The sequence below is a fragment of the Hylobates moloch genome, unplaced genomic scaffold (genome assembly GCF_009828535.3).
Source record: "Hylobates moloch isolate HMO894 unplaced genomic scaffold, HMol_V3 SCAFFOLD_10, whole genome shotgun sequence".
Taxonomy (NCBI): domain Eukaryota; kingdom Metazoa; phylum Chordata; class Mammalia; order Primates; family Hylobatidae; genus Hylobates; species Hylobates moloch.
The window spans coordinates 22,942,865-22,955,696 of record NW_026652285.1 but is presented as its reverse complement, the minus strand read 5'-3'; the positions used below and the strand labels follow the sequence as shown (position 1 = coordinate 22,955,696).

Here is a 12,832-nt window from a genome sequence, read left to right as displayed (position 1 = left end):
TTATTATTACACAAACAGGTACCAAAGTTATATGAGTTGTTCTGGTCATTGAGAACAACCTAGGATGGAACAAAGTAGAACCCAGGCCCTCTAACATCCTGACCAGTGCTCAGCCTTTGCCCTGCTTTCATGTTCATTGAGCCCCTCGGTAGTTTTCTGAGAACCAACATTGCTCTTTCTGTTTAAGCCCTCTCTCTTAAACGTTTAATATTTCTGTCTTGTTTCAGACCCATTTACCCAATATTAAAGTCCACGCCTACTTCGCACCTGTCACTCCACCCCCATCAGTAGGGGGCAGCAGACAGCGCTTCTGCAGATGCTGCATCATCCTATGACAATGGAGGTGGTCAACCTTGGTGAACTGAGTATTTAATGACACTTCTAGAGTTACCGTGGAGTCTCTCCAGTGGAAGCAACCCCAGTGTTCTGGGCAAGGGTTACAAAGTGAGGGAGGGCAGTGCCCAGATCCCCAGAGCCACACATACATACACATACACACCCTTACCCCCATCCACTCTAGCTTTGTGACCATGGGACTGAAGTTTGTGATGGCTTTATCAAGTAGATTGGTAAAATTTAACCATTCCTGTTGAGGTGCCCATAAGAAAATCATAGGCCAAGATAGGGAGGGGCATTCCGGCAAACCCAGTGTTAATGCTACTGTGGTTTTTAAATTTTTGTCTAGGGGTTTCTTTGGGGATTCTAGAACAGCCTCTGCTGTCCTCTGGGGTCAAGAAAAGCATGGAAAGACTATATATGATGTACCCAGGGACCAGAAAGAAAATTTCTTTGCATCTTAGAAATGGTAGACATTCATTGTGACAACAGAGCTTTTATGCTTCCTTGTTTCCATGCCAACATGCTGAGCATGCTCACAAAGAAGGCTCGTCCATTCCTCCTGTGTTTTAGTATTTGGCCCAGAGGTTTCCTAAATGGTTGCATTGAAATCACTGTGGTCCAAATGTAATTCTTACACACTCAAATTATCACTGTCTGTAGCACACTTGTGCACCTGTCTTCCGTTCTCTGTTGCTCCCCCCCGCACTCTTGCTCAGTCTGTCACCTGTTCAGTCTGCTTACTCACTCAATTGTTACCCTTTTGCTGTTGTCGTGTTTACAATTTGCATTTTGAATGATTAGTTGGGATTACCAAACATTTTTAAAAAAGATATTATCAATAAATATTTTTTTAATTCTAAATTTTACCATTAGGGGACCCTGCCTGAATCTTTGCCAACCTGCAAGGAAACTATAACGAAAGCAAGAAAAGTTATGAGGAGAAACTGTTTTGATGAAAACAGATGCCACCTTTTGGTTTCTATTTTATCTTCTGATATGTGATAATTCGCATGGTATCCCCAATATTCCCCCTACACATTTTTCCTTCTGTCACACTCCAGCAACTTTATCATAAGGAAAGAGAGAGATGTATTATTAAGAAAGAGTGGAAATGATAAATCACAAAACAGAGCCTGAAAGTCCCCACCACCCAAGTTCAGACATTAATGATTAATGTTATTATATATTTACCGAAATCTAGGAGTGATCAGTGGCATCTCTGACCAATGAGGTTGTTTTAACAGGAATGCCACTAGAGGAGCTGTGTATTCTAGCCAGTCTGTTTCTCTCTTTTCCCGCATTTCAGCCTTTCCAGGGATACAAGAATGGCTCTATAACAGCTGGTCAATTGTATGTCAGTGTTAATGGATTCATATCTAGTGTTGGCACGCCAAAGGGCCAGAACCTTCCTATAACCTGTCGGTCATCTCTCTCTTCTGCCCCAGTTTTTTTTTTTTTTTTTTTTTTTTTTTAAAGACAGGTTCTCACTCTTGCCCAGACTGGAGTGCAGTGGTGCAATCTCAGCTCACCGCAACCTCCACCTCCCAGGCTCAAGCGATTCTCCTGCCTCAGCCTCCCGAGTAGCTGAGATTACAGGCATGCACCACTACTGCCTGGCTAATTTTTGTATTTTTAGTAGAGATGGGGTTTCACATGTTGGCCAGCCTGGTCTTGAACTCCTGACCTCAAATGATCCACCTGCCTCAGCTTCCCAAAGTGCTGGGACTACAGGCGTGAGCCACCATGCCCGGCCCTGCTCCAGACTTCTGAATGAAGTATGATTGTAGCCAGGTGAAGCATTGAGGCAGCTGAAAGAGAACACTGAGAGGAAGGAGGGGGTTTAGTGTCTCTGCTCAGCATGGGCACTAGAACTGAGGGAGGAATTTAGTGTCCAGGACTCAGAGTCCAAGAAGAAGCACCCTCTGTCTCCCCAAAAAGTCAGAGGATAAAGGAAGTAAAATGAGTTTTTAAAGCATAAGAAGAAAATTTCTAAACCCCAAGATTAGAAACCCAGTGTGATTTTTAGTAGTGTGATTTGGGGGTGGGTCCCTTGAGACATTGTGCAATCCATCATAATATTAATCTTCTATATGATCCAGACTATTAAAAGGCTTGTTTTATTTATTTATTTATTTATTTAACTTTTTTAGAGATGGGGTCTCGCTATCTTGCCCAGCCTGGACTCAAACTCCTGGGCTCAAGCCTTCCTCCCACCTCAGCCTCCCAAGTAGCTGGGACTACAGGTGTGTGCCACTGTACCCAGCTTAAGAGGTTTGCTTTAATGCTGCAGTTGCTAATTATACCAGCATATATAAGAATAAAGTCTGATTTATTTATCCATTGATTTAGAAGGCAATTGGTTGAAAGGGTCTTAGAAGTCTATACTATCCATTAATATTTATCATATTAAATTTATTTTAAATCCTGTTTTATCGTGCCCCTTTAAAAGCGCAGATTACAAAAAAAAAGCGCAGATTACTTGTTTATTCATTCCCCTTTCCGCTTATTCTCTCAGATTACCTTATAAGGAATATAGTTTTTAACATGAAACTCAGTTTCTTGGCTATACACCTACACATAAAAATACATACGTGCATGCACACATATTTCCAGATGTGGTTGATAATATTCAGATCCCTAGGATACTCATTCAGACAAAACTAAAGGAGAGAACTATTTAGGGGCCATCTGCTTTAAAGTTTAAGGTGTTTTGTTGTTGTTTTAGTGCCTGTACAAATTGACCATAAAACCCAGATTGATGAGTGAGTGTGGATTTGAGTTGCCTAAGTTGAGGCTATTAAGGTACTTCTTTATTTAAAAGATAAGTTTAAAAGACCCTATTCATCAGTTCATGACGATCTTGGAAATGCTGTTTCTCAAAGGGTATACCCATAGGCAGGTCCATGGGGACATGCTCTGGTGATCTCTGCTGTTAAGGCAAATTCCAGCCTGTTTGTGCCAAGAACAGAGTCAAGTGAGAGAGAATGAAGACTCAGGGGTTTGCAGCACTGGCTTGTATGTTGTCAGGCAGAAGCCTTGTTCCTTTTCAAGAAAACTTCAGGCCCATCAAGCTTGGAAGGAAATACATTTTTTTATGCTGATTTGCAGCCTACACCAGCTGATGAATATGCTAGGACTTTGAGAACACAAAACATGGTAAGTTTTGGTCAGGTGGAAAGGAGCCTGACATCTGAACATAATGCTTCCTCTCTCAACATCTGGGATACTTTTGAGAATTCAGTAAGGCTTAATGTAGGAAAAATTATTTACAGGAAAAGCTAACTGATCTGTTTGTCTAACCTCATAGCCACTCCAAAATATGCCTTTTATAATGAAAAAAAAAAAAAAAAACAGAGTGAACAGAGAGAAGAGATTTGGGGATAAGTTAGAAGATACCCTCAAAGCTACTGCCATAAACCTATAGGTGGGCAAGGAAGAATTACTGTAGTGTCTCTGGAGAAAGTTCTTGAACATCCAAATCATCTCTTTTCTAAGCAGCGTTTCTCCTAATCTCATACCTTACATCTTCCAGCATCATTTGCTACATCAATGTCTTTTCATCCTCTTCAGCAGCCCCATTGAGTTGACTCCAGCTTATTTTTGCACTGATTTCCACCATTTCCTTCCCACACCCATCCTTTTCCACTATTTAATAATGCTGCTGATTTACTCTCAGATGTCTCCAGTCTGGCTTCCTTTTTGGATCCTTCTCCTACTCCAGGGGCAGCCTTAAGTTCAGTAACTGTCAGGTGGCTCAGGCCATTTTTCATTGGGTGGTCTTTGGTGTTTCCATACTGAATTTGAATTGAGTTTAAAAGCAAACTGTTGGATATGAGGAAGAAAGGGATATGGCCTTAGCCCTTTTTCCAATATTTGGAATATGAAAGCATATTGTGCTTTGTGTAAAAAATGTTTTCTTCTCCTATTCTGCTCTTACCTTTACTGAAGGTAAAAGTATTCCTTAAGTAGCTTTTGCAAATTTCTAGTCTGATTTCCACATTCATTAAGTTGATTTAGCAGACATGTAAGTCAGAAGTTTCACATATCCCTTGTATCAAACATTTTATAGGGAAACCTAGTAAATGTATGATGCTTCATTTTGGGCTTTCCAGACTATTTGAGTTATTCAATATAGCCATAAAGTTTTAGTAGTGACATTCTTTTATTTCTTCTAATTGCCTTGTAAAATGCATTGTTACGGCCCGGCACGGTGGGTGGATCACAAGGTCAGGAGTTCAAGAACAGCCTGGCCAAGATGGTGAAACGCTGTCTCTACTAAAAATACAAAAATTAGCCGGGTGTGGTGGCAGGTGCCTGTAATCTCAGCTACTCGGGAGGCTGAGGCAGAGAATTGCTTGAACCCAGGAGGTGGAGGTTGCAGTGAGCCAAGATCACGCTACTGCACTCCAGCCTGAGCGACAGAGCGAGACTGTCTCAAAAAAAAAAAAAAAAAGAAAAAAAAATGCATTGTTACTAGTTTGATAGCCCACTAATGCCATGGGGGACTAAACAAATATGTGATGAAACCTGTCTTGGTTTGAAGTTGTTAGGAAGTGTGAGAGTGTCACTGGAAAGAAGAGAGTGGCTTCCTGCCTGCTTGTTTAGTCAGCATGCCCTTAGGTGACTGTGTTGTTGGGAGAAGAACACTCATGGGTCATGGTTGACCCTTGGCCATTTTATGTTTATTGTGCTGAAAGTCACAGGCTGCTCATGCCAATTGCTACCAGTGAGAGGAGGGGTTTAAAGGAAATTGCTCTATTTTGCCTTTTTCCTTCTTATGTATATGATTTAAGGGTAGGCTTTTATCCTGGTTGTATCTTCTGGCTAACAGACTCTCTCAATCATATGTTTGAGCTCTGAAACATTTTACAAAAAGATTGCCTCTCTATCTGCCTGCCAATCCTAGAATCTTTAGCCACCTCAAACCCAGGCACTGTGAATTAGCCAAGTCCTGTTTGAGAAGAAATGTAGGATGTTTTGTTGGAATTCTTGAGACAGAACCTCTCTCCCCATTAATGATGTTGTACCAAAGAATTCTAAAGCAGTAAAAGGATAATGGGGAAAAATGGAGTGACAGCCTTTCCTCGCCTTTATTTCTTTTTTTTTTTTTTTTGAGATGGAGACTCACTCTGTCACCCAGGTTGGAGGGCCATGGCACAATCTAAGTTCACTGCAACCTCTGCCTCCCGGGTTCAAGTGATTCTTCTGTCTCAGCCTCCCAAGAGGCTGGGATTACAGGTGCCCACCACCACGCCCAGCTAATGTTTGTATTTTTCATAGAGACGGGGTTTTGCCATGTTGGCCAGGCTAGTCTCGAACTTCTGACCTCAAGTGGTCCACCTGCCTCGGCCTCCCAAAGTGCTGGGATTACAGGTGTGAGCCACCGTGCCTGGCCAATTTCTATCATAAATTTTAAATGTAAGATTGGAAGATACAGAGAGCTGTGTAAAATCATACCAGTAGGGTATAATTAGCCCAGGTAGTTCAGGAATAAAATTGGGTTGTATCCAAGTGCCCTAACTTGACATTTTGATTCTCCAGCAAAGAACATAGGTTACTAGGTTGCTAACCTTGCCTTCTCACTTGGGATAAACTTTTTTTTTTTTTTTTTTTCTTGTTGCCCAGGCTGGAGTGCAATAGTGAGATCTCAGCTCACCACAACCTCCGCCTCTTGGGTTCAAGCGATTCTCCTCCCTTAGCCTCCCGAGTAGCTGGAATTACAGGTATGTGCCACCACGCCCGGCTAATTTTGTATTTTTAGTAGAGACGGGGTTTCACCGTATTGGTCAGGCTGGTTTCGAACTCCCAACCTCAGGTGATCTGCCCACCTCAGCCTCCCAACATGCTAGGATTACAGGCGTGAGCCACTGCGCCCAGCCCAGGATAAACATTCTACCTGCCTGAAAGTACCATAAGAGGCAAGTGAGTTTCTTGCATGATGGGCTTCTGTAGCTTCCCTCTCAAGTCACATCTACCCATTGTATTTATTTATTTATTTATTTTTGAGACAGAGTCTCGCTCTGTCGCCGAGGCTGGAGTGCAGTGGCGCGATCTCGGCTCACTGCAAGCTCCGCCTCCCAGGTTCATGCCATTCTCCTGCCTCAGCCTCCCGAGTAGCTGGGACTACAGGCTCCCGCCACTACGCCTGGCTAATTTTTTGTATTTTTAGTAGAGACGGGTTTTCACCGTGTTAGCCAGGATGGTCTCCATCTCCTGACCTCGTATCCACCCACCTCGGCCTCCCAAAGTGCTGGGATTACAGGCGTGAGCCACCACGCCCGGCCCGTTGTATCTATTTTTATTAGACGCATCAGTTCAGTGTCTCTGAAGCCTTTGATCTTTAGGAAGGTCAGTACATAACCTCTCAGGTGAAGCCGAGTTGATCTTTGGAGCCCAAGACAGTTAATTTTCAGGAGAAAAAGAATTAGGGCAAGCTACCCTGTGGGATGTTAAGAGAAAGTCCATATGCGCTTCTTCCATCTCTGCCTCTTGTTTTTAAATAAGTGCTTGTGAAGTTCAGTTTATAGAGGTTGAGTCTCGGTGCTTCCTCAGCCAGGGTGGTTTTATTGCTCTTTTACGAAGAACCATGAACAAGCAAAATCCTATCAATAGTCCTTTCTGTTTTGTGTTTTATAGTCTTATTTTGAAGAATCGGCATGGTAAAATGATAGACAAGTTTCAAATAAAGCAGATAATTAGCTCTAGAATTGGGGTACTTTGCCTCAGGTACAGCATCTGTCCTGAATACATAGTGATGGCTGTGTCACACATGGGTACATTTACTTTCCTCTCTGATGAACTCCACCCCTTTTTACTGGCAAAGAGGGCTCCTACTTTCTACACACTTAACCAGTCAAACAGATAGGTTTTGGCACCACCGAAAGAACCACAAGTGCACCCCAGCTGCATATGGGCGTGGTTTTGGTACTAGGACTAGAGGAATGAGCAGTAAATGACAGTCCTCACCCTAGGAAGAGATGGGGGAAGAGATGGGAGAAGAGAGGTGTCCAGACATACTTACCTTTTCTCTTCTGTCATGCCCCAAGAACCAAGGATCATCTTTGAAGTGATGTCTTTTTTGTTAAATTGGAAGAAGAAAACTTTGCAGCCGGGCGTGGTGGCTCACGCCTGTAATCCCAGCACTTTGGGAAGCCGAGGTGGGTGGATCACAAGGTGTCAGGAGTTTGAGAACAGCCTGGCCAACATGGTGAAACCCCATCTCTACTGAAAATACAAAATCCCAGCTACTTGGGAGGCTGAGGCAAGAGAATCGCTTGAATCCTGGGGGCGGATGTTGCAGTGAGCCAAGATCACGTCACTGCACTCCAGCCTGGGCAACAGAGCGAGACTCCCATCTCACAAAAAAGAGAAAAGAAAAGAAAACTTTGCTTCACTAAGTTTCCCTTGCCATTATCTCATTAATTCAGATCTGTACCACATTGCTGCTCACACACGTGTGTGTTTCTTACCTTAGCCTGAACCTTCTCAGCCCTTGAAGTCATTATTCTACTCTTTTTTTTTTTTCTTTTCCTTTTTTATGGCACTAGAGAATGAAAACCTAAGGTCTTAGAAAATCTTAACTTGAAAAAGTCGCTAACTGGCATGATTTGATTAATTACTTTTTTCCCCTGTGGACAAATAATTTTCTTTCCTATATAATAGATTTTTAATAAGTGAAACCTTTGCTGCTGCTTTCCTGGGTTTACATTAGTTTTTTCCTGCCCTTAAGAATAATTTGTCTGTGCTTCTCTGATGACTGTTAATTTCTAATAGTGCAGGAAGGGATGAGCTTTTGATTTCTTCTCACTCCCCTCCTCACCCTACTTCCAAATTACACACTAACTTCTAACTCTTACAGCCTGTTGGCGCATATACAAGATCCACCAGACCGTGCTCCTCAGAAGCTACCCATGTCCTTTCTCACCATGGTGTGGCTCTTGGAGCCCTGAGTATCTGTGACTACCCACTCCAAAGGGTGACTGTAAGAGGAGAGTGGCCTTCTTAATTTTGCATTTCTTAATTTTGTTTTTCTTCATTCCTGCTTTATGACTTGGCCTTCAGATGCTTCCTACTCTGGCTTCCTCCTTTTTTCTCCCAGGAATTGTTTCCAGGTAACCTGCCATGTGCACTTCTCAGCTGCTCTGCTCACCTTTGCCCACCTTCCAGTGACCCTGAGAGCACAGATCCGGATAATGTGGACTGTGCAGAGCTCAGAGAACTGTGAGGACTACCCATGCCTGTCAGACTCTGCTCAGGGACAGAGATGGATGGGTAAATGGTGCTGTTGGAGACATTTTTATCTTCAAACCAGGCTCTGTTTCATCCCTGCACCCCGCATCCCCACTCACTCCTCTGAGGGGGTAAAATGCAGAGGTGGTTGACCCGCAGGGTCTGATCCCCTCCTTCCCAAGCCGTAGGGCCTACCCTGGAGTGCTGCAGTGTGTGAGAGCTGCTGCTTGCTTGTTTCTCCACCAGGCCTGCTCCAAATGCTTAGCCAATCTCTGGAGCTGACACAGTTGCCTAGGGGGTGACTTAGCACCAGGTTCCATTAGCTCTCCAAGTGACTGTTTCCACCCAGTATTTTTGGCGCTTGAGGATGCGGGGAGGGGGATTATTTAAAATAAATAAAATCCGAGGTGGCAGTAGAGGATTCCTTTTGCTTTAAAAATCTTTGGACTAAAAAAAAAAAAAAAAAAAAAAGTTTTTTATATATAAATATATAAAGTTAATTGTTATGTAACTATTATTGTTTCCTGTATGTTCTAATTTTGTTTTATGATGTAATTAAAGAAAGTAAGCTGTGAAGACTTTTCATTTTCCTGTGGAAATATCCTGACTTGGAACAGTGATTCTTAACTTCCTTGAACCCTAGAACTACTTGTGAGGCTGAATGAAAGGACTTCTTTTTGGCATCCTTACATTTTTGAATACTCTTTAATAGCCTTTATTTAATACTCATTTACTCATTTAATAACCTCCGTTTAATACTTTTTTAACAGCCATTATTTAATACCCTGCGCTTCACTTGTCCTCAAGAAACATGGAAGACATAATGTAAATGAGTTGCCTTAGTTAATTTGATGGATAAAATTCAAGCCAAGTCCCTTCTCTCTGCAGAGCATTCATTGCCCTTACCTTGACTATGAAGGAGTGAAGATGGAGTAGTGTAATGGTTAAACACACAAGCTCAAAAGTCAGATTGCCTGAGGTCAAACCTATACCATTTATCCCGTATGACCTCAGCCAATTAACCCCCTTTTCTCAGTTCTCTATTGGTAAGATGGGGATAATAGTATCTACTTTATAGAGTTGTAAAGATTAAATGAGATAATGGTACATAGTAAACACTCATGTGTTGGCTGCTTTTATTCCCTTTATCTCAACTAATATTTCAATACCTAGTCTTGTGCTAGAGGCCTCTAGGGCTTAGAGATACACAAACATAAATGCAGCAGGGTCCCTATTGTTTTGGTAGAGATGAGCAGTAGAGCCAACTCAGCAAACTAAATTTAAATTTCTATCTACCTTGCCTTGAAGCACCCTTCAGGAGCCCTGTGGAATCAAAGGCCCCACTTTACATCTATTTATTCTACATAAAGACCTGGTCTAGATTAGTTCCAACACAGTCCCTTCCAGGGATGCAAGCAGTGTCTGCTCAGTTGTCCATATTAACTTTGAAGTAAATATTAAACAGACTTCCCTTTACCCCATCCATTGGTTATCACCTCAGAGCCTTCTTCCTTCCCACCCTCCCTAGCAGAGGCTACCTGGTTCAAGTCTCATCAAAGATGATTAGTAAATAATACTTTAGGTAAATTATCGGCAAATAATTATGCAAGGTTTTTGTGTTTTGTTTTGTTGTTGTTGTTTTTGAGATGGAATCTCTCTTTTGTGGCCCAGGCTGGAGTGCAGTGGCACAATCTCAGCTCACTGTAACCCCTGCCTCTTGGGTTCAACCAATTCTCCTGCCTCAGCCTCCCGAGTAGCCGGGATTACAGGCGTGTGCCTCCAGGCCCAGCTATGTTCTTGGGTTTTTTGTTTTTTAAGAAAGCGTTTACTGTTTAATATAAAAGTGGTTTTCTGGGCCTGGTGCGGTAACCGAGATCTCGCCACCTCACCACTTCACTCCAGCCTGGGCAAAAGAGCGAAACTCCGGCCAGGCGCGGTGGCTCACGCTTGTAATCCCAGCACTTTGGGAGGCCGAGGCGGGCAGATCACGAGGTCAGGAGTCAAGACCGCCTGGCCAATGTGGTGAAACCCCATCTCTACTAAAAGTACAAAAAAATTAGCCGGGCGTGGTGGCAGGCGCCTGTAGTCCCAGCTACTCGGAGAGGCTGAGGCAGGAGAATGGTGTGAACCCGGGAGGCGGAGCTTGCAGCGAGCCGAGATCGCGCCACTGCACTCCAGCCTGGGTGAGACAGTGAGACTCGGTCTCAAAAAAAAAAAGCGAAACTCCATCTCAAAAAAAAGTGGTTTTCTGTATGGAAAAAGAAGACTAGATTCCTACCTGCAAGATACACAAAAATCAATTTCAGTTGGCTACTGATCTAAAAGTGAAAAGTAAAACTGTAAGTCAGACCTGTTTTTTTTTTTTGGAGACTGATCCCGGCTCACTGCAACTTCCCCTCCCGGGTTCAAGAGATTCTCCTGCCTCAGCCTCTCGCGGGAATAGCTGGGATTACAGGCACGCCCCACCATGCCCAGCTAATTTTGTATGTTTAGTAGAGACAGGGTTTCACCATGTTAGCTAGGCTGATCTTGAACTCCCGACCTCTGGTGATCGCCCACCTCGGCCTCCCAAAGTGCTGGAACTACAGGCGTGAGCCACCGCGCCCGGCCAAAAAAGAGCCTCTTTTCTTTATAAATTAAAAAAAAAAAAAAGGCCAGGTGCAGTGGCTCACGCCTGTAACCCCAGCACTTTGGGAGGCCGAGGCGGGCGGATCACAACATCAGGAGTTTGAGACCAGCCCGGCCAACATGATGAAATTCCATCTCTACCAAAAATGCAAAAATTAGCTTGGGCATGGTGGTGCAAGCATTAATCCCAGCTACACGGGAAGCTGAGGCAGGAGAATTGCTTGAATCTGAGAGGTGGAGGTTGCAGTGAGCCCAGATTGCAACATTGCACTCTACCTCTGGGCGTCAGAGCAGGACTCCATCTCAAAAAAAAAAAAAATTACATTTATGACTTTAGGGAAAGATTAATAAAATTTAAGGTAAAAAAAAAAAAAAAAAGTCAAGCACAGTGGTGCACACCTGTAATCCCAGCTACTGAGAGTTTAGATGGAAGGATCACTTGACACCAAGAGTTCAAGACCAGTCTGGACGACAGAGACCTCATCTCTTAAAACTAAGGAAACAATATGTCTACATTTTTTTTTTTTCTAAAAGCCCCATAGCCTCAATTCTAGAGAATAGCTATAGTATTTCCTAAATCTCTTAGAACTGAGTTTTTTAGTAGGTACAGTGATTTGAATATTGAATGGTCTTTTGGAGGCTTTAGTAATTAGTTTTGCCCAAACTAATTGTGAGAAAAAGATCCAGCTGGATTTATTTATTCCCTTGTTCCAGACCCCATCCTTTGCCCTAGTTTATAGTTTAAGCAGAAGACATTTCCCCTTGGGGACAATAAAGCCAAGAAAACTGAACACCACATTAAATGTTCAACACATTGGACAACACATTAAGTGTATATACCTTTCAAAAATTAATTTAAAAAGGAAGGGCGTGAGTAAAATTTTTAAATGAATTAACACTCTCAGTGATCACCAGCCAACACTGCTCATGGCAAAAGCTCTTTTTCCACATTGCCAGTTTTTTTTTGCCTCATAAACTTGGCCAGCTCAGAAGAATGAACGGGTAAGGATGACTTCCAGCAGCCATTGCTGCTGACCGGAAAGAAAAGTGAAGCTAGAGGCTACTTGCCTCCTCCCTAGGGGTAAGATGCAAGATCGTTTGGCTCACCTGGAGCCTGTTGAGTCAGCCAAGCGTTTTAACAAAGCTTCTGGTGAAGACAAGCCATCAGTCTCTTGAGCAGTGGAGTTCCCCTGGCCTAGGTCAGAACCAAGTAGTAGCCATCTAGATTCTGCACTGAAAGCAGTAAAAAGGCACCAGTGGGACCAGTCAGGTCCTCACCCTCCAAGCAGCCTACAATGCGTCTGGTACACTCAAGTAATTTTTTGTTTTGCTTCTTTTTTTGAGGCGAAGTTTCGCTTGTCGCCCAGGCTGGAGTGCAGTAGCACGATCTCGGTTCACTGCAACCTCCACCTCCCGGGTTCCAGCGATTCTCCTGCCTCAGCTTCCCGAGGAGCGGGGATTACAAGTGCCTGCCACCACGCCTGGCTAATTTTTGTATTTTTAGTAGAGACAGGGTTTCACCATGTTGGCCAGGCTGGTCTTGAACTCCTGACCTCATGATCTGCCTGCCTCGGCCTCCCAAGTGCTGGGTTACAGGTGTGAGCCACCACGCCTGGCCACACGCATCTTAAAACCT

At 43.4% G+C, this 12,832-nt stretch overlaps 1 protein-coding gene across 4 annotated transcripts in view; it reads left to right on the top strand.

Moving 5' to 3' along the window:
- FBXL20 (F-box and leucine rich repeat protein 20) overlaps positions 1 to 9,894 on the top strand; it is a 136,264-nt gene extending 126,370 nt beyond the window's left edge. For all 4 annotated transcript variants that reach the window (XM_032163457.2, XM_032163455.2, XM_032163459.2 and 1 more), the window contains one exon: positions 228 to 9,894. In XM_032163457.2, the coding sequence (XP_032019348.1) occupies positions 228 to 335 (108 nt within the window). In that variant the 3' untranslated portion in view covers positions 336 to 9,894. The remainder of the gene's footprint in view (positions 1 to 227) is intronic.
- Positions 9,895 to 12,832: the final 2,938 nt, after the last annotated feature.